Source organism: Mytilus trossulus, chromosome 13 (genome assembly GCF_036588685.1).
Source record: "Mytilus trossulus isolate FHL-02 chromosome 13, PNRI_Mtr1.1.1.hap1, whole genome shotgun sequence".
NCBI lineage: Eukaryota > Metazoa > Mollusca > Bivalvia > Mytilida > Mytilidae > Mytilus > Mytilus trossulus.
In genome coordinates, this window is record NC_086385.1 from 35,032,172 (window position 1) to 35,057,269 (window position 25,098).

Consider the following 25,098-nt stretch of genomic DNA (forward strand, 5'->3'; position numbering starts at 1 on the left):
GACTTTCAAATATATGAATTAAAAAAAAACCCGGTGTAAAGTCTTGAGATTTATTATGTCACGATGTTAGTTGGTTGAAGGAACCGCATTTTATTATAGAATATATATTATACTCACAAAAGTTCTCCCTACTTTTTTACACAATAAATAAAGACACAGTATATTTGTATTAATCTCAACTAGTAAAGTGTAAAATATTATGTGAAATTCACAATGAATGTAAAATGTAGAAACATTATTCCACGTCTTTACTCTAATTTATAAGTTCAGCATAAAAAAATAGATCGCCAAAAAAAACATATGCATGACATAAGAGTTCAATTTAATTTGTGCATGATTAATAAAAAAAGATAACAATACAATTTAAAAAAATCATGATGCAAAAAAAAGAAACAATTGGATAATTTTATCAAACTAAAACAATGATAATGATAAAACTTAATTATAAATCAAAATTAAACAAATATTTGAAAATAATTGAACATCACGACTTCAATATGTTTCGTCTGCTGCCAAGTGTAGGATTTCCCCACCTACAACACGCTACCATTCGTCCGTCAATGTTTACATCTACGTATGACGCGTATTTAAGAAGAAATCTCTATCAAACTTATCAAAAATCTCAGCTGATGATGTCGGTTTCAACGGAGAAATTAATTTCTGCTGAGGATAATTCTTTACAATTACAGGTAAGCGAATGCGGAAGTATTATAATGCATAATAAGAATTATCATTTATTAAATATGTTTAAAATATCATAGATAATAAACTTAGATAAAACACCTATATAACCCTAAATTATACAGATATACTAACTTTTTTCCATACACAATTGTCAATTTGTAATTATAGGCATATGATTGTTATTCAAGGCATGGAACATACATTTTTTGGATGGTGGTGGTGGTGGGAGGGAAAAAAAAGGGGGGGGGGGGTAGGGGTGTTTGTCGACTTCAATTCAGTTGAGTCAGTTTGTACTTATTTCCATCAAACGAACTACTCTGATTTGTAAAATTTTAATAATGAAAAATTATAACGAGCAAACTATTTATATCTAAGAAAAAAACCTATATAAATTGAGAATGGAAATGGTGAATTATGTCAAAGAGCAGATAACAACCGAAGGCCACCAATGGGTCTTCAAGGTGTAATACCACCATTGATTATCCCTAATATTAGTCTGCACTTTTCAGAAAATTTTGCAGAATTGATCTTTGTTTCAAATAAAGAAATACTTGGCATCAGTTTTATCATGGCCTGTCCAATACTAAAGAAAAAAAATCCACACAGCATTTCATTGCATATAAGAAAATAACCATCAGGGACGGATCCAGCCATTTTAAAAGGGGGGGTTCCAACTATTTGTCCCCATTCAAATGCATTTATCGGCCGAAAAAGGTGGGTGGGGTTCCAACCCCGGAACCCCCCCCCCTGGATCCGCCAATGACCATAACTGCAGTTATCCAATCAAATTATCACCCCCTTTTTTTTTTTAACTGTGTGCAAGTTTAAGAAACCATGTAACCTCAAGTTTCCAAAATATTCTGTAGAAACCCAAATAAAAAAGTAATTGCGCTTTGAAATACCAAGATATATATGTTTATGACCCAGAAATGTTTACTGCATTGAAATGTATGATTAATTATCCAAAACTGTCAAATTCAAGGGAATATTTTGGTTTTCGACCTATTTTCGTATGCAACTGGCTGTGACGTACCATGATTCTGTGGTATTACACATCAACGCAAAAAGAAAGTCCCGCACCCGGAGGTGGGCCTCATCATACCCCTAAATAAAAAAAATGTACAAATTCATTGAAAATAGACGTCAAACTAATTGAAACTTCAAAACATTATAAAAGAACTAAAATTAAAAAAACATGCAAGACTAAAAAAGGCCATGTAGTTGCTCCTGACTTTAGGGACAGGCGCAAACAATGCAGCGGGGTTAAACATGATTTGTGAAATCTCAACCCTCCCCTATATCTCTAGGCTTATGTAGAATAAGGAAACACACAGCAAAACGCAAAGTAAACTCCGTTTAAATGAAGTCTGAGTCCGATGTCAGAATAGGTTACTCGTTTAAATTGTTTTTCGGAACTTTTTATAGCTGACTATGCGGTATGGGCTTTGCTCATTGTTGAAGGCCGTATGGTGACATATAATTGTTAATTTCTGTGTCATTTTGGTCTCTCGTGGAGAGTTGTCTCATTGCAATGACAATCATACCACATGCAAACTAAGCAAAATGAAATACCGTATATAGTTCTGTTTCAAAAGCATACAAGGACACAACTTATTTTTGAAACTCAATGTTGAATTAATACCCGCTCCTCCCTTAATTTGCACTATTTACCTCCTTTACGTAACAAGTAATGGCTTCAATGCTGAATTAATACCCGTCCCTCCCCTAATTTGCACTATTTATCTCCTTTACGTAACAAGAAATGTCTTTTCAGGAAATTTAGAATCACAATATTTTTTAAACAAAGCATACCTCTCCCCAACACAATAAATGCTACTTTAAAGTTCGACTGTTTTTAAAAGATAAACAAGTTAGGAGTGTAAATTTCACATTGGTATCTATCGCCTCTATAAGATAAATATTTTAACTATTTGAGAGATGCTAATCGTACAAATACAGCACACTTTTTATTGTTCAAAATACCAGATACTACAGTTCTGAGGCCCCTCATGGGGATATCCAAGTAATCACACAATTACAAGTTTTTAAACAAAATAATCAGATAATCATTTGTAACATTTTTAAACAATATAATAAAATAATCAAAAATACGATCGTGAAATATCAAATAATCAAGTAATTATGAAATAAAAAGTCTACTCTTGTAATCAAATAATCACATAATCAAGGACTGACTGACGGACTGACGGAAGGACAGACAGAGGTAAAACAGTATACCCTCCCTTTTTTAAAGCGGGGGTATAAAAAAACCATGAGGAGAATCATTATTTGATGCAAATGCACACATTCCTATTTACATGATTTACTTCCAGAATTATAATTGTGATCAATAATGATAATGATATAATATTGATAACGATGATATTACATATAAATATGATAATGAAATGTTATATCCATTTTAACAGAAAATTGTGTGAAAAAATTAAATTTAAATGTCACGTACTTTCTAAAATGTAATATTATACATTTTTCATGGCAAACACTTATATTTATAGAAAGTGCATGTCAATGATATTTGATCCATTGTAAATATAAAAAATGCCAGTAAGCCAAGTATACCTACTTGAATAAACATTAAGTATACTCTCAAAAATCTTCACATTTTTTGTTAAGTTAAGTAAACAAAAAAAGTGCATTGACTTTTCTTAGATAAACATTTTTAAGATAATGTGCGTTCGGAAATGGGAATCTGTTCTACTTTTTTTGACGTTTCATTTATCTTTTCGTTTCCGTTTGAAGGTCGGCTCGTAGGCAATCATGAAATATCATCTTTTTTTTTTAAATGGAAGCTTTTTACGAAATAATTATATATCTATATAAGTTCTATTAATTCTCTATGTATTTTTAACACAAGGAAATTCAGTCTGGCATCTTCATTTATTGTTATTCAAAGACACTTACTTTTGCATTTAGGACGAGATTACTAGGAAGCAGGAGGAACTAGCTAAGAAGGCAGAGGAATATACGACGACAGTAGGTAGTTATACTGCCTGGAACACAAACGTAGATCTAGGACCTCCCGACTCAACTGTCTCACTGACCAAAGATGATGTACATATCCAGGATTACTACAATGCTTTACAATATAGTTTGTTTGAGAACAATCTTCCCGAGACTATCGACAGAACGCAGAAACCGAGAACATGCCACCCGGATACGGAAGTTGCAATCGTTGTTTTGGCATCACCAGTGGAATGTCTAGCGATATTGCTAGAAGGTGGACGACAATGTCCGGGCGAAATGTTACTGGTGATGTCACCTACCTGGCTCATTAAGGATAAATCTAATAAAGGTGAAGGTCAACACTCGCTTTTTGTTAAAACTGAGACTACTATAACATGTGTTATAGTAGTCTCAGGTTAAAAAGGCAATTGTTTTTGATCGTACCGGAACTTCCTTTATCGATGTGTTTTAGAAACCTAGACGGTGTACCTACTTTGTGAACTTCTTCTCACGTGCATGTACTGATGGACAAAGAAACGATGGTGTTGATGTTGAGTTGGATTTGGACTGCCCGATGTCCAGTTCTGTTGAGCTGTATAAATACGTGGACGATAAACTATTGACTCGTATATGGATGGCGGAAGCGGGTGTGCATTACCCAGAAACACTAGCAGTTGTGTACAAACCGGCGTATGAGTACAATGTCCCAAAATGATGCACATATTGAAGTTATAGTTGTTGAAAGAAAAAAGGACGTAAACAATTACATTGAAGACAAAGTTAAGCATTTCCTGAAGTTAGAAAATATTGAGTCAATAGGAAAGGTAAACTACTTTGATTTGAGGCAATGTTTTTTTTCTTGTATCTTCTGGTGTATTTTTTCTCCTTCATCAGAATAATGTTTTATCTCATTTATTAAGCAATTACTCATATACTGAACACAGACAACCGATGTACTTAAAACTTCGTGATGATTCAGATCTTCAAGGGTCACGTGATGCTCATAGTCTTATCATTCATTTTCAGATAAATGTTTTGAAATATTTCTTTTTTTTCAAGTTTAAATACAGAAACTGTCTGAATATTTAGAAATTTAAAGATATCAGTCTTGTCTTGAATTACCACAAATTGCAACATTTTCTACGATAAAGACCACAGAAGAAAATTAACTAGCAAGATCCGACGCTGTGTGAGGTTTTACTGTTTTGTTTAATTAGTGAATGCAAATGGAAAAAAAAAATGTATTCGTGAATGATAGGTTTTTCTTTAGATATCATAATGCATTTTCCATAACCTTGATCTTTCTGGATTTTCCAATGATCCTCAAAGTCCAATATTTGTTGCAAAAGTTCTTTTACCAAAGGGAGCGTAGCGCTCTCTTTACTAGTAATCACTCCCATTTTTGATAGAACGTATAATAAAAAGAAAAATCCCGAATTGAAAGAAAAAAATCATCATATGAGTGTTGTTAGCTGGTAATTTATATATTTTTAGAGAATTTCTAATGACTGAAAATTCTTAATTCAGATTTAAATGAACATATCAATTAAGCAATGCTTTCCAAAATTCACAGTATTCACCGAACTTAGCATGCATGACACATTTGCCACTGGACATAAAACAAACAACAATCAGTTAATAAAGTATTTATACAAGATTATCATAATTTATTTTACTAGATCGTGGTTAAACCCTCTGGTATTATGTGGCATGGCAGTAGATGCGTGTCGTTCCACGAAGTGGCAAATGTGGAAGACATTTGTAAAGCTGTGACGGACTTTTTATCCATATTGGAAGTAGAAAATGCTGTAATGATTGAGGGATTTTATCACCCTGTAGAATCAACAAACCCAAAACTAGGTAATAAATACAATGTCATATCTAAAAACATGATTCACTCAGAAAAGGGTCTGTCCTCAAAACGTGCCAAGTCAACGCCACTGTGTGTCGAAACATGTTTCAATGGTTTTTTTGCGCTTTACGTGACATGTCCTTACACTAGCGCCCGATCGTGTACATTTTTGAAAACGTCGAAATGTGTCCACATTTATGAAACCAAGTCAATGGTTTAAAAACATGTCCAAATAACAACTTCCTTTCTACAGGAGTCACAGCAGAACATAGCCTTTATTCTGACTGATAATAGGATATATTTGCAATAGACAAGTGTATCACCTTCAGTAGAAATGTAAGAGTCCACGTGCAGATATGTTTCAAGAAATCGTTCTACTGAATGCACGTACGCGTGCGAGGTATGATTTCATAATTTAATAATTCTGTATAGCAGAGGCACAGTAGTGTTTTGTTGCAGTATATAATAGCAAGCTTGATCAGATGAAATTCAACAATTTCTATTGTTTGCTTACATTTTTTACGTGTTTTGGCAAGGTTATAATTCGGACACGTTTGAGCGATGTTATTATAACAGGAAACTCAGTTAATGGGCATCAACATTGACAATTTCGGGCTGTTTGTATCTGTCACCAGCCTTATTCCAGTTTACCAGATTATTTTGATTACGAGTGTACTGTATACTAAACACGAAACACACATGAAACTTTTTATTTCATATTAGACTTGAAATGTCTGCCTATCATTACATAAGTTGAACTTGACTTTACATTCAGTGTTAAGCAAGTATCATTCAATCTTTTCAGCTGATTATTCGTTCAGATTGAGGACCAATGTATGCAGAAGAATAGACGATACACCAACTGCAACCCAGATGGTTTGTGGGATAGGTCTGAAAAAATCAACCAATCAATGGCGACAACCCTATTCCACATTCATTCGAAACAACAATGCAAATGTGGAACATGGATAAAGCAGAAATAAAACGACTATTACATACTGTATCCCAAGGTTCGGAAAAGATCATGGATAGTATTATTGCATTTGAACGAACGCTTTCAACAGATTTAAGAGGAGGTGTCGGAGCTCAAACGGATCTTATCGGTATGTCGTCTTTTGTTTTGTATTTTTAATGTTCCTTTGTTGTTTTCTAAAGGATTCGTCATATTACAGAGTACTCATTTAATTCACCACCTTGAAAGGTTTAGATCTCCTTTTTTTTTCTTAAAGTAAAACATATCATATTTTTTAGTCCTTTGCAATGTGAAAAAAACCACGTAAAACTGAGAAAATATAAAAAATATACTCTGTATAGTTAATTATATATAAAGTAGTTGATACATTGTTATAAAAAGACCAAAACAGAAGCAATGTATAGAAAACTTAAGCCCAAGAATCACAACTTCACGAACAACCAATAATCTCAGTTTCTCCTGCGTCACATGTGACACCCGCCATGTTTCTCCTCATACCGTGATAAATATCAACAAAGAAACAAGAAAATATCTATGAAGTTATGACTTTATAATTTAGTTATTACTATTTCACGTTTTATGTTTCGCAATTGTTTTGATAGGTATAGACTACGTTCTGGGAATGGTAAACGGACAAATGGAACCAGTCGGAATAGAAGTGAACAGTCATGACTGTACCATTAATTGTCAGTTGTTTGAGTTCTTAAATCCCCACAGACAGGGAGAAGCAGTGAAACCACTAGTGGAGACCATGATAAGACGTTCACAGCTGTTTGCCATGCAAGACAAAACTGTTCTTGTAATCGGAGCTGGAGGTTTTAGCAAAATGTTTATTTGGGACAGCTATAAATCGTTTGGTATCAATGTAAGTCATTTGATATTTAAGGGAGAGATGTAAGAACTGAGAGGACATTTAAACTTATAAGTCTAAACACACTGGTGAAAAACGAAATAGAAAAAGATAAATCACAGTTTTCAAAACACTCGCACTGTTTGAAGGCTTTACGCAATATGTATGATAATTTATTATGATGTCTATCGTATTAATAATGTCTTGGTGTGTGTATTTTATATAGAAATAAGAAGATGAGATATTAAATATGTGCAAATGAGCATAATCTCAATTCAAATCACAGTGTGTAAAACTTAAAACAATTATAGGTCAACGTATGGCTTTCAACACGAAGCCTTGGCTCACGTATACCATTGAGAATGGAGATTGGGAATATGTCAAAGAGACAACAACTCGATCAAATAGCAGAACACAACCGAAGGCTACCAACTAGTCTTCAACGCAGCGAGAAAATCCCGCATTTTATATTCATTATAGATTCTCATTTTCGATATCTAGAACAACTAACCCAAACACATTGCCGAACCTGGCATGAATTTACCTTGAAAACTTAAAGATAAATATTTCCTATATATTCATTATATTATAGGTTGTTCTAGTTGATCCTGACGATTCGTCGTATGCTGCATCTAAGGCAACGCATTTTATACAATACAACTTCCTCGACCACAAACATGACGATGACCATGCTACATACATTATAAAGCTTCTTAAAGAGAGAGGGTTGGATGTTAAGAGCTGATCTCAGAGAATACCATGCAAAATGGTCCAGAAGCAAGGTTATCCAAATTTTATATAATTTGGACAGTAAGTTGTTGCATGGATAAGCTTTCAAATGACAAATTATTTTTTCTCAAAAATTTAAAATGGCTGTCTCATGGCGTCCATCTGGGAAATCCAGGTTTTCTTAAAATGGCCTCAAAATAACAGCAAAATGTAGGCAAATAAAAACAATTTTTTTTTTACACTGAATTAACTCATACAAACACTATACATTATTTGATACACAAACATAGTACAATTTGTTTTTACCTTATTTCAAACCTTAATTAAATTGTCATCAAAGGGAGGCAACTTTTTAAAAATGGCAATTTGCCAAAAAAATGAAAACAACCCAAATTTCCAATGTTTAAAGGTATGTAGCGCCTAAAATAACACTTTATTTTTCAAATCACTTTTATGAATGGATAAAACTACTACTCCATACTGCTTTCATAAAATATTGTGCTTGGGATTTGAGAATGAAAAAATTTTTGCCACTTCAAAATTTGCTGATTTGGGAAAAAAATTATGTTTTCAAAAAAATGGTGGGCTCAATATCTATACCTTAACTGATCCACTGAATATGACTTATCTTAAATGGTTCTATGATAAAGAAACATTTATGTATGTTATTTAGTTCATTTTCCTTTTAAAATGATTTATTCGGAAATAAGCACCCACCCCAAAAAAAAAGGGGGGGGGGTCGAATACGCATGAATTTTCTGTATGCAACATCTTTTTCTTTTTAAGAATATTTAAATTTTTCTTGTTGTTAGAAATGAATATTAATCATTTTGTTCAGTTTAATATCAGATTTATCATAAACTATTCCTTTGCCATTGTAATAAATAGTTATAAATATGTTCCAAAAATTGATAACGAAAAGACCATAGTGACACTTGAGTGAAAACTATGATTTTGTTGAAACTTTTCAAAAAATAATCAAAATAAACAGTCTCTTAAAAAAAATCTGGCACTGACTTTGAATAAAGTTATAATTTCAGTTATACATTGTACCATTATTGTCCCAGTCAGAAAAATATTTTTATCCGATTTATATAGTGTGTTAAAGTTTCTATGTACTTGTTCAAACTGAACTCCTAATGAAATGTTAAACTAAAAACCACCTTAATCATGATAATATTTTCATCAAAATTATTTAAATAAAATGCAAATACAAAGTATAAAATAATAACTTGAAAAATCAACATGATTAATTCTTGCATCCATGTACATTCATATTGACAATATACACTTGGTTTTTGAGATCAAAGGAGAAAAAAATCTGGTTGTATTTCTTTTTCATGAATAAATGTGTTTAATAAAAAAAAATGTATCCTTCATAATTCTGTAATTAACATATTATAATCAACAAATGATCTAAAAAAAAGAAAATATTTTCTAACTTTTAGTGACAATTGATTTGTAAAAATGCATATAAAGACAAAGTCCTGTTTTGTCGTCAACATCTTAGTATAAATAAGTCTCCTATCCAAGACTTTTGGCATACATCATGTACATTGTATAACAGTCATATTCAGGAGATAATAATTTTTATAGATCATAAAAAATATCTCTTCCTGTCACAATTTCAAACAACTTATAGACAAAATGACAGAAGGAGATGTGGGATACATTTCCACAAGACAGCATTCCAACAACACAAAATAAGCATTTTTTTTAAAACTTCAATTTTTATGGGATCATCAAAACTTCATCTACAGTAATAAAAGCAGAACTTTCTAGATATTTATAGCAGAAAAAACCTCGTTTACAATACCAACAGCATTTTCATTATAATCATTCATTTCTAACATAGATATGGGCGTTTTTCAATAAAAGCGTACTTTTCAGACCTAAAAAAATGGAAAATCAACTTGTCTTAAATTTAATTTCAAGAGTTATTTGGAATACCTCTGTAATAGACCTGTTTGTAAACAAAATGTGCAATCTTAAATATTCTTTAAAATGATATTATTTTCATAATTTGTGAACTGTTTCGTAGGGGACTTTTGTCCCCTACGAAACTTCTTCTAAACACACATAATTTTTGCAATTTTAAATGTTTCCGATAGACATTCTAGTTTGTTTACTTTAAATACTAGACAAATATCATTTTTTTCTGAATTGGAAAACCATTTTTATCGATAAAGATTAGACAGTACTTCACACATGAAGGTTCAACTCATGTTACGTAGTGGACATTTTGATGCGTTTCGTAGTGGACAAAACCGTTTCGTAGTGGACAAAAAGTTTCGTAGTTGACATCAACCCTATTATATGTTAATAAAAACATATTAAAAATTACATGAAACTAACCCTTGTTATTTGTTTTGCACGAATATAATTTAAAAAAGATTTTAAAAAGACTGCATGTTAGTGGTAGTGTCCACTACGAAACGTTTTTCTCCCATTCTTGTTTCGTAGGGGACCGTTTCGTAAGGGACGTATTCGCATGTTTTATTTTCCCCCCACAATCCCTATATTGCAATAGTAACAAGACTGATTGTACTCATCAAAGCATTTATCAAGCTGTACACTGATATTTTTTTCATAATTTTAAAACCAGATACTGAAGGAGATTTGACCCGTTTCGTAGTGGACATAATCAAAAATACGGTATCACTCTGGTCCATTTGATGTGCTCAATTTTTCTTACCAACAATTTAATTGCCGTTATAAAAGCATCACTTCCTTTGTAAGACCCTAATGTTTATATCTTCTGCAAACAAAAATTATATTGATTTTATAAAACTGTTTATAGGCAAATAATAATTACTTCGTTTCGTAGTGGACATTTTTTTAGGGACACACCTTCTGAAATTAAAAAAAACTATATTGAAAGTTGTTTATTAAAATATCTTGGCTCTGAACATACTTTTGAATTATTGAAGAACTTATGTAAAGTAAAAAAAAAAATTATTTCTTCATTTTTGTACGATATGTTAGAGTATGAATGTTGAACAAGCGGTCTAGGGACATGCCATTTTGGTTGTTTTGGACCATTCAGGAGTCAATATATTATCAATCCCTCTAAAAACAAACTGTTTCTTTGCTTAAAATGTTAAATCTAATTCAATGTACTGACTGCACAAAAAATTACTTTCAAAGATCAAACACATTTTTTTTAAAGTAGCTGGGACAAGAAAATACGTTTTTATTGAAAAACGCCCATATAACTTCTGAGAGTTTTTCATCATCATCTACATTAACCTCCTGAAGTTCTGTTCGTGGTTTCTTTACAGCCAAAGACGACTTAGATTTTGAAATTATGTTTGCAATAAATCCTTTAATTTGTGGTGGGTTAAGCCATTCTTGTTTTGTAAAAAGCGTGTTGCCATTTTCATCTGTTGCCTTCCTTAGCTGTTCTGACAAAGCAATAAAATCAGGACGTGAGCCAGTTTTGTCACATGATGCACAAATTTCTTGCAAGTAAGTTTTCACTTTATCTGAAGACCGTACATTTGCTCTCTTTGATTTCAAGCCCCAACCTCTTCTTGACTTTTCTCTCAAATTTACTGAAATTTCAACTTCATGACTTGCTTCCTGAATGACATTTTCATGGTACTTTTGCAAATCAATACATGAGGAAGAGTATATCTGAACTGCTGTATCCATAGAAGATATGGTATTTTTCCGGTAACAATGATTTCCTAAGAGTAAATGACGGTCAAGGTTATTTGATGAAGCAAACACTTTATCACATGAAAAGTCAGGGCAAGAGAAATATGCACTGGATGCAGAACTATTCATGCTGTTTTCTGACATAGGTTGATCCTCCTCTAAGGAAGGCTGCTGATCATGGGTATCTTCAATTCTGCTGTCGGGAAATTTGTTAAGTTTGCCACAGATAGGTTTATCTTGTGCGAAAGGTTCCAAAACCTGAAATGATAGAAAAATATTATCATGTGAATAATTTTAGTATGATAAATTTTAATATTGTACAGAATTAAAAAATAATAATAAACAGAAAATTCTGAAATCTATCAGAAAAGTATTGTTTTTGTCCAATTGTGTTCACTTATTTGGAATTTCATTAACAGTAAGGATAATAAAATAAATCTGCCTCCTCCTCATTTGGTACAATTTCATTGCAGATTACAGTTACAGATTCAATTTATTGTCTAAAAACCAGAAAATAATTTCAACAAGAGTGCACACACTGAAATGTCTCGCCTTCTTTATAAATCATTGATATTATGTTGATAGTCCTAAATATAACATGTATAAAGCTCTATTCAGCTGTCACATAAACTCAACATTAACCAAGAAAACTAAACATTGATCAATAACTCATAAAAATTAGGCCAAGGTCAGATGAACCATGCCAGGCAGTCATGTACAGCTAACAATTCTTCCATACAACAAATATAGTTGACCTTTTGCTTGTAAATTAAGAAAAAAAGACCAAAACACAAATACTTAACACAAAGCAATGAACTGTGAAATTGAGGTCAAGGTCAAATAAAACCTGGGCAACTAACATAAAGATCATAAAATATTTCCATACACCAAATATAGTTGACCTATTGCATATAGTATTAGAAAAATAGACCATAACTCAAAAACTTACATTTGACCACTGAACAATGTAAATTAGTTCAAGGTCAGATGACACATGACACCTTCCAGCTAGACATGTACACCTTACAATCATTTCATACACCAAATAAAGTAGACCTATTGCATATAGCATGTAAAGTATGAGTAAAACAGACCAAAACACAAAAACTTAACTATAACCACTGGACCATGAAAATGAGGTCAAGGTCAGATGACACCTGCCGGTTGGACATATATGCATGTACAACTTACAGTCCTTTCATACACCAAATATACTAGACCTATTGCTTATAGTATCTGAAATATGGACTTGATCACCAAAACTTAACCATGTTCACTGATCCATGAAATGAGGTCGAGGTCAAGTGAAAACTGTCTGACGGGCACGAGGACCTTGCAAGGTACGCACATACTAAATATAGTAATCCTATTACTTATAATAAGACAGAATTTTACATTACAAAAAATCTTAACTTTTTTACGAGTAGTCACTGAACCATGAAAATGAGGACAAGGACATTGGACATGTCACTGACGGAAAATTTGTACCATGAGGCATCTTTATACAAAGTATGAAGCATCCAGGTCTTCCACCTTCTAAAATATAAAGCTTTTAAGAAGTTAGCTAACACCGCCGCAGCCGCCGCCAGATCACTATCCCTATGTCAAGCTTTCTGCAACAAAAGTTGCAGGCTCAACAAAAATAGTTCATCAGCTCTGATTTTCAAAACACTATTAAAACTTTGTAGACAAATTAAAGTTTTGGTATAAAAACATGTCCTGTTTGAAAATGCCACTTGAAAGAAAATGATGATAGATCAACTGTTTTATTTTCATTTTTAGCTCACCTGGCCCGAAGGGCCAGGTGAGCTTTTCTCATCACTTGGCGTCCGTCGTCGTCCGTCGTCGTCGTCGTTAACTTTTACAAAATCTTCTCCTCTGAAACTACTGGGCCAAATTTAAACAAACTTGGCCACAATCATCATTGGGGTATCTAGTTTAAAAAATGTGTCCGACGACCCGGCCAACCATCCAAGATGGCCACCATGGCTAAAAATAGAACATAGGTGTAAAATGCAGTTTTTGGCTTATAACTCAAAAACCAAAGCATTTAGAGCAAATCTGACAAGAGGTAAATTGTTATTCAGGTCAAGATCTATTTGCTTTAAATTTTTCAGATGAATCAGACAACCCGTTGTTAGGTTGCTGCCCTTGAATTGGTAATTTTAAGGAAATTTTGCTGTTTTTGGTTAATATCTTGAATATTTTTATAGATAGAGATAAACTTTAAACAGCAATATTGTTCAGCTGAGTAAGATTTACAAATAAGTCAATATGACCAAAATGGTCAATTGACCTACTAAGGAGTTATTGCCCTTTATAGTAAAATTTTCACCATCATTTTCCACTGAAACTAACCTGACCAAGTTTATTATAGATACAGATAATTGTAAGCAGCAAGAATGTTTAGTAAAGTAAGATCTACAAACACATCACTATCACCAAAACACAATTTTGTCATGAATCCACCTGTGTCCGTTGTTTAATATTCACATAGACCAAGGTGAGCGACACAGGCTCTTTAGAGCCTCTAGTTTTTAATTACTATTACTGTCTCATTGGCATATATACCACACATCTAATCATTTTTAGTCCTATATATAATTTTTTAATAATTTTAATTTGTGTGTTTAAATCCTACATGTTTCTTACCTCCAGTTTATATACTCTTTCTATTGAAATAGTTTCACTACACTGGGTACTTGTCTTTATAACATGTCCCTCACCAACTTTATAAGCTTTTCTTGCTATAATACCATCATTTTCAAAATTAAAGTTGTTGTAAGTGCTTATCCCTGGCATTCTGATCTTTGTTTTAGGTTCATCATCTGCATTTACTGTAACAATACACGATTGTGTCCCTTTTACTCCACCATAACTGTCAAGTGCTAATTTCATACTCCTTGGGTTTAAAACATCATGACCTTCATTTGCATATTTAAACATGTGCATGCGACAAGATCCAGTTTTACTGTCACACAAATCCTTGCCTGATTGGGCCTCACTGAAGTTATATTCTGCCACTTTGATGGGAAACTGACCATTGTTCTGTTGAATGAAGGCAAGAAGATTAGTACAATGGTAACAAGCTGCGTTATCACTTTTCAAGAACACCTCTTTAAGTGTTGGTCTGGTAGATTTTATGTTTGTTCACAGGTGCAGTATGATATTTGCCACAGAAAACCAACCCTGTGACCCATTCTCAAGGATATGAACATAACACTGAAGATCAAATTCTTCATTTTCAGACTTAGTGACTAGACAAGATATATGCCAGCTGATACCTTTCTTACCAACAAAATCAGATTGTGTTTCACGGAATTGATAAGGCAGGAATTTCATAGCCCAGTCTAAAATAACAAGACCTTGGTCATCATGAAGATTTTTCAAGACACTTGTTCTAGCTTGATCTTGATGTATTGTTCTAAGAATGTGCTTTTTCCAATCAACAAGGCTCTTCTCTGAATTGTCTAATTCATATGTCAATTCTTCGACAATTTGGTCTGAAATGTTTGTACTTATATCATTAAGTTTTATTCTTATCTGAGGCACACAGCTCTCAACCAATGAGCACTTCTGGCATGAAGTTTCATGTGAATGTTCACAAGCAGTAGCAAATTTTGCATCACCAGGGTCACTGAGAGCAAACACTGTACAATGATCTTCACAGCCATCCAGTTTGTGTAAGTGAGTTTTGTATTCAAATTTCATAAATGTGTTTACCATATGTAAAATGTTAGTCAGTTTCTTTGATTCAGGATATGTGACTCCAAAAGTCTCTAATTTGGTAAGCAGTTTCAGTAAGGTATCAATTGCCCCCATTCCTAAGGCAGTAATATTATCCAGGCCTTGTAATGATTTCTGTTTGGAAGCATGACATACATTTAAAATTCTATACAAAGAAGCCCTGCTAAAAGTATCAAATCCACTGTCTTTGCAATAACTCAGGTAAGTATCAATGAGTCTTGCATCTATAACATTTCTTATGACTTTAGGAACCTTTATCAGTTCTTTAGATGACATTTTTAGTATTGTTTCTCCAAATCCAACAATGTTAGAGTAAATGGGATTGAGAATAAATTCAACAAAGTGACTCACTTTTGGCTTTGATAATTTCATCCGGTAAATTTTAGGTTGATTTAGAATAGTTCCAGGTCCACTAACAAGTGCATGTTTTCTAGCATTATCTATCTTGTTGATGGTAAGTCCTGGAATCAAGGTTTGCAGCTCTGTCTTTGTGTGATTGTTTACAATTATGGAAAGTATTTGGGTTTGGGTTCTACTATCAGAAGTGTTTTGAAATGCTTCCATCACGCTAGCTGTGATGTTATCTAATTTGATTTCTTGAGTAGAATTTATTTGTATGTTCTCCAATAAAATGTCTTCCTGCCATGATACTCAGAACAAGTTCGATACATTCCCGGGCTTTTTTTGTATAATAAGATCTTGCACTCTTACTTGTTTCTTCCCACTTTTTTGTTAATTGGCTAGTGATTGGCTCAAACGATTCAGAAAGTATTTTCATTGCTGCATTTAACTTTTCTATTGGTGTTTTCTGCAACTCGTACCAATCCTGGCTACTGTTTTGAGTATTACCTGTAATTAAAATTTTAAAATATATGCATGATTTTTTTTTTACATTGTCATTAAATTCATTTTATAGCTGACTATGCCAAATGGGCATTGCTCATTGTTGAAGGTCGTACAGTGACCGATAGTTATTAATTTCTGTGTCATTTTGGTCTCTTGTGGAGAGTTGTCTCATTGGTAATCATGCCACAACTTCTGTGACTTTACACTAATTTTTCTTTATATATGATTGATTTATTGATTCAGAAATTTTTATGTTTATAAAGGGGTATAACTCAAGAACAGTAAAAGTGATGCCAACCAATTTCAAACTTGATCTGTATCATGTTATAATAAGCATTGTGTATAAGTTTCATAACATTTGGTCGATGTAAACTAAAGTTAAGGAATGGAAACTAAAATTTCAGCAATTGTTTTGTTTATAAAGTTGCATAACTCATAACTCAAATGTTTAGTGGCGATTGATACGCATATTACTCTGTTATGTACTAGACTTCCAATCTGAGTATGATTTTTAACGTTCTAATGCAAAAGGTAACAGTCCACAAGAAGACATGTCACATTACCTACACATAATATTCTAACTCCAAGCCGACCAGTCTTCACTTTTACTTCTAGATGTTGTGTGCTTAGTGAAAGAGTTGATTTAATTAATGGTGGATAGATGTGTAATTAGCTATTTCATACCACATCTTCTTATTTTATATACCAATTTTAATCTTATATATATGTGTAATTGTTGAGTACTGTACCTGCAATACTAGAAAACTTGTCACTTTGACTTTCCTCTGTATCCATACTGTATAAGTTTTGGGAATTTATTTCTTGGCCTGAAATAAAAAAGAATATCATATCACCAACAATACTTGATCAAATGACAACAAATTTTCCCAACTGTCAGGCAATTTTTGCCATTAGAAAGAAAAATATTTCAAATTGTCTAGAAACCTTTTTGAAAATAAATTTTTATATAAATTGTTGTTCATAATAATTTCTCATTGATATTAATTAACATCTGTGAGCATTAAAATATCAATGTTATTGCAAAAGCCAAAAGACAATTATGGCATAGCCTTAATGACAATCACTCATTTTTAAAGAAATATACCATTTATCATGGTTATCGTGTAATTTAGATTTTTGGTATTGGACCATATAATGTAAAAATCCAATTATATTTTTTAGGTTCTTAGACCACATTCATTAAAGTTCAGAAACATATTCTTTGTCAACTATTTAATCTCAATACATATACATGTATTGCTGTATCAAGCTTGAATATTGTGTCCTTACTTGCCAAACTTTGCAGAGTTTGACCTCTGCAGTCGTATAAAGCTGCACCCTGCAGAGCATCTGGTTTGAATTTGAATGAATAAACTGTCCTAAGTGTTATTTATTGTTATATGTTAATTACCATTTGAAGTCTGCGAAAATGAATCTTCCGGCAATGAATAGGTCTTGCTGCATGCTGAAAATCTCATGAACTGATCTAAAAAGATAAAGAACAAAACATTAAGGATTTTCATTTACTGTATTTATTCAGTTAGGTCTATATCATGTATATCTCAGAAGCTTTTTAACAATTATAGTATAATTGGTGAACGTTATACATATATTATAATTCAAACTGTTCTGTATTAAGGTTCTTTTTAATCTTGATTTCATTCAGAAAGTGCAATTTTGAGAGTTTTGTCATAAATTTACTATCAAATCTGTCTGTTTAACAAAATCAGGATAGGCATTTTGAGACATAATAAAAAGGTTGATAAGGAAACAAAATTTGTATAGGACAAAGTGATGACTGGATTAGCCTGATTAGAAAGTTTAAAAATGAGAATTTTCTAAACATTAAAGTGTTGAAGGACCAGTGTGTAAAAGATTTTTTTTTCAAATCATGAAAGAAAAATTAGCAAACTTATCTTCCAAGATATTTGGGAAAAACTCTTGTTTGTGCCACTTTATATAATTAGAAGAAATAATTTAATGATTATTGGAACTGAACAAAAAATAATTTAATGATTATTGATACTGAACAAAAAATAATTTAAAAGATGATATAGATGGTGATTCATTCTTCAAGATGCATGTACTTACAGATTATCGTTGATCATCTCAACGAGATTAATTTTCTCGCTTGAGCTGGAACAGCGAAAGTGAGAAAAGCAATCGAGTTGAGATGACCAATGATAATCCGTTTATCGCGATTTTACCTATGACGACGTTGTCAATTTCAATGTCAATTTCGTTAGCAACGCCACGTGGTCCACGTGGTCTCCTTAGTTTCTAGCGATAATTTTTCCATCTCAAGCGAGAAGCATGATATGAAAATTATCACAAAAAAAGATCAAAGGAAAAATGCACAAAATAGCGATAAATTTAAATTATTTCTCACTATTATCAATTACATTTATTTTATTATTTTGTTTATCAATGAAACTAGGAACTTTACAAAATGTTGCCTTTTTATTCACAAACCACCAAAAGGGATATTAGTATTATAATTACAATAAGACAGCAACCTTACATGCCTTATGAAACAAACAGAAGACATGCAGTTTTTATGGTTTTATTTTATCTACATGACTTAAATCTCTGTTGAATTACATTACATTTGTTCTTTCCTGGACCTTTTACTTCTTTAAAATAGATACTATGTGGTAAAGGTTTTTCCCATTGTTGAAGGCCATACATTGACCTAAAATTGTTAATTGTAACCATAACATCATTTGGTATTTGGGGGGAGTGGTCTGATTGGCAATCATTCCACATCCTCCCATGTTTAAATATAACATTAGCTGTAGACATATTCCGACCTTCAATATAGGTTGGAATATAAATTTAACATTTTGTTAAAAAAAATAATAAAATATATTACCTATATCCCTCTGTATGATTTTTTTGCCTTCTTCAGATCTTGGCAAATGCTTCCGCCTGCATGCATTACAAATTCCTGAAAAAAATTTCAAAACATTTTTGTTGTTTTATATGACAATGTATGAATATGATAAATATAAAAAAGTACAATATTTGTTTAAACAGGTTATTGTAATTTTTCAATTTCTACATTAATTAAAATTAATCTAAACACCATCATTTCATAAATTTTCTAATTATACATTTGCGTAAAAATAACAAGGAAAGGGGAAGGGGGGGGGGGGGGGGGGGGGGGAGGGGATTGTGCAAAAAAGAAATTAGGGAAGCAAGTGTGTAACAAGAATGGAAATAATTTGTTGTTGCCATTGCCACTTGAAATACATGTATATAAGCTGGACTATTCAAACACGTTAAACATGGTTGAAAAGGAATATTGATTTTCAATATATACCCCTTCACTCAATGCCAATCCATCCCAAACCCTAATCTATGGAGGAGGAACAAGATACTTAAGTCAGTGGTCTATTCCTTATTGTTATCATACATAGTAACATTTACATGTATATTGAAAATAAAAAAATGGATTATACAAGTATTATTTTTTAATTTTAGTTTCTTGTGTACAATTTGGAGTTTTAAGTATGACTTCCATTAATAATTCTGACATCTAAAATGGCTGTGTTACCTTTTGGGAAGACTGTGGTCCTTTAGCAGCTCACTTATGACCGCCCCATATTTTGCAGTCCTAACAATTTGAAATGTCATTGTTCACAGGCGCGAATTCTCTCAGTTTAAAAGGGGATATTCTAACTACCATGAAACATTCTCATAATTCATATTCGAAAAAGCGGTGCTTCTAAATATAGACCCCTCCATGGATCCTGGTAATAAAAAAAATGAAAAGTATGAGACAAAATTCAAATAAATGTCTTTTACATTTTTAGGAAAATGCTGCATTCATATCCATCTCGGAAAGTTTCAGCTGTATCATACCCGTAGCCAGGGGGTCGCGGTTCTTCCGGATCCCCCTTGAAAACAAATAAGCACTGTTAAAGTCAGTGTTCTGTTCGAAATGTGACTGTAAAAGTCGAGTTCGTGAGTCAAAATCCCCCCCCCCCCCTTTTGGAAATTCCTGGCTACGGGCCTTTGTATTATCAATTTATAACTAACATTATATATCATAATCAAACAACATTTTCGACAAATGTCCGAGATAAATAAACTAGTCTTGTCTAAAAATAATTCTATGGTAAACTTATTGTAATCGGCTATAGTTCTTCAAAATTTTTGGTCAATTTGAAATCTAAACCCCATGAAGTTACCATTTGGAGAAATTATTTGATTGCAGTTGAAAAATATGTTAAAAAAATCCAAACCAAAACAAATTCACGAAAATTAAATGGCTGTTTCCTTAGAATGAAAAGACCAACAAAACAAAATTTAATACACAAAGTTTTTCGTAAATTGTTAACTATACATTATAATTAGCAGTTAGTTTTAATTTCTCATTTTAATTGTTTCATATTTTCATGTCGGGGTCAAGCGTTTATGGATATGGATTTTAAAAGGGAGTCCAACTAGTCTTATATTTGAAATGCATTGATCGTCAAAAAGAACTATCACCCCCCTTTTTTCATTATCCGTCAATACTTTGTACATGTAAATGATCGTGTAAAAAATCCTAAAAAGTCTTCTTTTTTACGATTTTGAAAGAATAATAATAATTCAGTTCGATTGCAGTTAAAATGTTCCTTTTATATTAAACACACCTTTTCCTTTTTAAATTAAATGGTTGTTCCCCTCCAGAGAAATGAGAAAGTTATGACAAACAAACAGAACAGAATGTAAACAAGCTACGATACACAAAAAAAATAATAAATAAACCACTTCAACTTGTAAATAAATCACATATTAATTTGCCATATTGAAAATCAACTATTTTTGTAAATTGTAAATAATTACTAACTGAATAATATCAATGCGAAAACATTTAATTCCAATCATTTATCAAACATCCGTTCAATCCTAAATATTTTTCTTTTTTTTAAACATATGCAACATTCTAAAAATAAAAGTTCAAGATGTTTAATAACTTCTAGTTTCGGTTAATAACCACGAAGAAAACAGCTGATTGCCGATGTTGTATCAACACCAATCAGAACAACTCGGCCTTTCTGGTTGCACGAAGTAGCTATTGTACTGCGTAGCGAGAATGGCCGAGTATTTACGATTGGTATCAACACAACGAAAGCAGATTTAACCGGTTCGTAGTAGTTTCACGCGATCAATGTAAAACAAAAATCCATTCGCCTTGAATTTATTTAACAATGTCGTTGTCTACAGAAGAGAGTATTTCTTTAATGAGTAATCTTAATATCTTAAAGGATAATAGCTTACCGATAGAGGTAAGCATTTATTTAGTGCATTTATTTAGTAATGACAATTTGTTGATATTTAAATACGTCCGTTTTTCTAACGTCTTGATGGCGATACCCCTATCTTTTAACTTTGCCGGCCGGCATCTCTATTGGGCTATTCCAGAAATATCCATACCCCCCCTATAGAAGGTACAGCTGGTTCGGAAAAAATTCCATGGAAATTTTTAGATATGAATAAGAAAATAATTCTGGAATTCCATATTAGACCTATAGAAGGCATACAGAAAAATCCATGGAAAAATTGATATGGATAAGTTAAATATTCTGGAATTCCAAGGCCATCCTATAGAAGGCATATATATTTATTTTTAATTTCCATGGAAAAAAATGGGAACAAAAGTTAACCTTAAATAATATTTTGGAATTCCATTTCCAAACAATTTAGAAGGCATATCTGTAGAATAAAAAGAAATCCCTGGCATATTTGATTCAGTCATGCATGTCTTACACCTTATCGCTATTTGTCTGCCATTACTGGATATCACACAAGTTCCCATAAAATTTTGACGTCATAAAACAAAAATCTGACGCCACAATGGAAAAGTGATTGTTGTATGCGTCAAAAGGTCAAGCGGCCGGGTCGGCCGTCGAAGTAGTCTAATAGCGATAAAGTGTTTTGGAAATAGAGTATATTCCAGGATTTGTATAGTAAGAACCATCTAACTATACAAATCATTGGTATATTTAATGGTATCCCTAAATATATCTATATTTAAGGTAATCCGAGATTACTCTGACGTCCGACGGCTGTTTTGCCAGACTAGCTGGGGCCGTGGGACGTCAGAGCTTGTCCCTTATCAAAAAGTGGATATTTGCCCACCCAAAATAGATGCGCTGCTCTGTCGCTTCTGGAGCCGACTGAGAGCCTTGGCATTATATAAATCGGGCTTCAATCTCTTCATTTTTCATTTATCTCTTCATTTATGTATGTTTCACATACCTGCCAAACCTTTATTTTTCTATATTTTAACATTTTTCATAGAGACTCATGATTTCTCCATCTAGCCTTTCATTTTCAAAGATTATCACGTGACCACGAGAAAACAGTTCAAATGACCATAATGTAACACCTCGTTCATTTACTATGCAGGTTTCCTAAATGACCGAGAGCTTCCGATTGTTATCGTGGTCGGAACTAAATGCTTGTTACCGATCTCTTGTAAAGGAGGAGAAAAAACGTGGTTGCTTCTTAATGTTAACCATTGATCTCCTATAAAGGAGGTAACAATATAAAGATATTTGCATATTTGAGTCTCGAGGCCACGAACTCTCTCGTAACTTGACGTCCATTTGAAAGTGAAAGTCAAAAATGGAGAAATCATGGGTCTCTGTGAAAAATGTTAAAATATAGAAAAATAAAGGTTTGGCAGGTAGGTGAAACATACATAAATGAAGAGATAAATGAAAAATGAAGAGATTGAAGCCCGATTTATATAATTACAAGGCTCTCAGTCGGCTCCAGAAGCGACAGAGCAGCGCATCTATTTTGGGTGGGCAAATATCCACTTTTTGATATGGGACAAGCTCTGACGTCCCACGGCCCCAGCTAGTCTGGCAAAACAGCCGTCGGACGTCAGAGTAATCTCGGACTATATTTAAGGGTATCCTTAAATATATCTTATCGCTTTTTCCTACCAATACTTGATACACAGAAGCTAGTTTCCTTAAAATTTTGACATCTTAAAATATTGGTTGCCACCATGGGAAAGTGAATCATTGTTGTATGAAGTGAAAAGTTCAATGAGAACAGATTTCCATATACAAATCAAACCAAATCACAACTCAAATCATTTTATTGGTGTAAAATCCAAATATTGGATTGTTACCAAGACAAACATGGCAATCATTACAAACATATGATATTTTAATTTAAACAACATTCATATTCTATAAGACCATATTTAAATGTTTTGGATGTATGTAGCAATAAGGTGTTTTTACATAATCTGTCATTCAAAGTCATAAAGAGCGACTATCGATCTGACAATATTTCAATTATATAATTATAATTTAATCTATATTAGCTCAAGTGAGCACCCCTCCCCCCCAAGTGGCAGTGGAAATAACAATTAATTTAGTATAGTATAGCCATGTTCAACTAGCATAACCCAGGCAACCACTATTAAGTGTGTGTTAATTGATTGTGATAATAATTAATAATTTCAAGAAAGACAACTTACTGGAAACTCCACATGACTTGTTTGATAAAGCTAATGGTGTAACACCACTAATTCAGGCCCGGCCAGAAAGCACATACCAGAAAGTAGTACATATTTAACACAAAATAGTTCCTACGCATGAGTGTAACTTTCAAAATATGAAGAATATTTAGGTATTTCTGGTATCAAATGAAAGCTGAAGGACTGGTGATCATTGCAGAACACTTTTGGACTTTTAATTTTGAATATTAAAAAAACTGCACCAAATTTTAAAAAGAGGGTACATTTAGTCTGTTTGTCAGATCTGAAGTACCTGTTTTGGTACATCCGAAGTTCTGGGAACCAGTTCTTTCTTATATGCCATGTAAGGTATGTTGATTTTTTCAGTAGAAGACACCAGAAAGTGTTGCTTTGACATGCAATGATTGCCACTTTATTTGAACTTAAAATGAAAGAGGTGTGCCTGGTTGAAATGGAGGAATTTAACATAGAAAGTAATGGGACCATGAATTAGTGGTGTACTTCCTATTACAGAGAATCACCAGAAATCCAATTTTTAGAAGTTGTACCTATTCCAATGAAAATAAGTCAAATATGATGTAAGTAATCATGTCTAATCATCTTTTTGGGGTCAACCGTCCTGCTTATGGGAAATTTAAGGTCTTAAAATGGCATACTCAAGTATGTTAGCCTTTTATGGTCATACAACATGCATGCAGTTAAGACTTGACTCCAAGTTCTCATTTTTGCATTTTTTCCGATTGAAATCAATAAAACATGTATTTTATGTCTTGTTTATGGAACAAAATAGCTCTTGGTCAAAAATAATCTCATAATTTTTCAAGTTTTTTTGTTTTTCTTATGGTAGCCTTTTACAATCTAGGCAAATGGTATATACTCATATAAGAATTCTAAAATCTCACTGTACATGCAATTTTGGACCAGTTTAGCAAGTTATCTAGCTGAGGGATATATAAATTGCTCTTATTAATCTCTGTTTTACCACAGAATTATAATTCATACAAAATAATGCCTTTTTCCAATTTCAAGAAAAAAGGGGGGATAATTTCTCATTTATGTCTTAGGCTTAGACAAAGATATTTTTATTTGATGAATAACTTCTGATAAAAATATGACTATTAGTAAGCACATAGCTTTCCTAATAGAAATTAATAAATAAAACAATGATATTGAGAATAAAAAAATTATATTGGCCAATGGTAATATACATATGCAGTTTTCTTTGAATAACCCATATGTCACTACCAGTCCAATTGAGCTTAAAATTAATAAAATAGTATTTGGACTAAAGCTTTATATGT

General features: G+C 32.6%; 4 protein-coding genes across 5 annotated transcripts in view; 3 read left to right on the plus strand and 1 right to left on the minus strand.

Annotated features, from left to right (window-relative positions):
- Positions 1–497: 497 nt before the first annotated feature.
- Positions 498–4,611, plus strand: LOC134694321 (carnosine synthase 1-like). The gene is made up of 3 exons (XM_063555326.1): positions 498–689; positions 3,622–4,023; positions 4,067–4,611. The coding sequence occupies exons 1-3, from the start codon at positions 498–500 to the stop codon at positions 4,121–4,123; spliced, it is 651 nt and encodes a 216-aa protein (XP_063411396.1). The 3' UTR covers positions 4,124–4,611.
- Positions 4,612–5,189: 578 nt separating this feature from the next.
- On the plus strand, positions 5,190–6,516 carry LOC134695195 (uncharacterized). The gene is made up of 2 exons (XM_063556407.1): positions 5,190–5,511; positions 6,309–6,516. Exons 1-2 carry the CDS (start codon positions 5,355–5,357, stop codon positions 6,473–6,475), a joined length of 324 nt encoding a protein of 107 aa, XP_063412477.1. The 5' UTR covers positions 5,190–5,354; the 3' UTR covers positions 6,476–6,516.
- An 8,339-nt stretch (positions 6,517–14,855) lies between these two features.
- LOC134695194 (uncharacterized) lies at positions 14,856–22,688 on the minus strand. The gene is made up of 5 exons (XM_063556406.1): positions 22,558–22,688; positions 19,181–19,255; positions 17,720–17,794; positions 17,058–17,135; positions 14,856–16,311 (listed from the first exon to the last, which is right to left on the minus strand). Exon 5 carries the CDS (start codon positions 16,024–16,026, stop codon positions 14,866–14,868), a length of 1,161 nt encoding a protein of 386 aa, XP_063412476.1. The 5' UTR covers positions 16,027–16,311; positions 17,058–17,135; positions 17,720–17,794; positions 19,181–19,255; positions 22,558–22,688; the 3' UTR covers positions 14,856–14,865.
- Positions 21,426–25,098, plus strand: part of LOC134695193 (carnosine synthase 1-like) — a 53,381-nt gene continuing 49,708 nt past the window's right edge. The window contains exon 1 of one of the 2 annotated variants that reach the window (XM_063556403.1): positions 21,426–21,584. In XM_063556403.1, the coding sequence (XP_063412473.1) occupies positions 21,507–21,584 (78 nt within the window). In that variant the 5' untranslated portion in view covers positions 21,426–21,506. Of the gene's footprint in view, positions 21,585–22,858; positions 22,988–25,098 lie in introns of those variants that run through there. The other variant, XM_063556405.1, reaches the window with a different exon arrangement.

Excerpts from the sequence above, each read along its gene's own strand:
- LOC134694321 (XM_063555326.1), top strand. The coding sequence starts at position 498 with ATGTTTCGTCTGCTGCCAAGTGTAGGATTTCCCCACCTACAACACGCT. Across the intron at positions 690-3,621 it reads ATAATTCTTTACAATTACAG|GACGAGATTACTAGGAAGCA; the intron begins GTAAGCGAATGC and ends TTTTGCATTTAG. Across the intron at positions 4,024-4,066 it reads AAGGTCAACACTCGCTTTTT|GTTAAAAAGGCAATTGTTTT; the intron begins GTTAAAACTGAG and ends TAGTAGTCTCAG.
- LOC134695195 (XM_063556407.1), top strand. The coding sequence starts at position 5,355 with ATGTGGCATGGCAGTAGATGCGTGTCGTTCCACGAAGTGGCAAATGTG. Across the intron at positions 5,512-6,308 it reads ATCAACAAACCCAAAACTAG|CTGATTATTCGTTCAGATTG; the intron begins GTAATAAATACA and ends CAATCTTTTCAG.
- LOC134695194 (XM_063556406.1), bottom strand. The coding sequence starts at position 16,026 with ATGGAAGCATTTCAAAACACTTCTGATAGTAGAACCCAAACCCAAATA.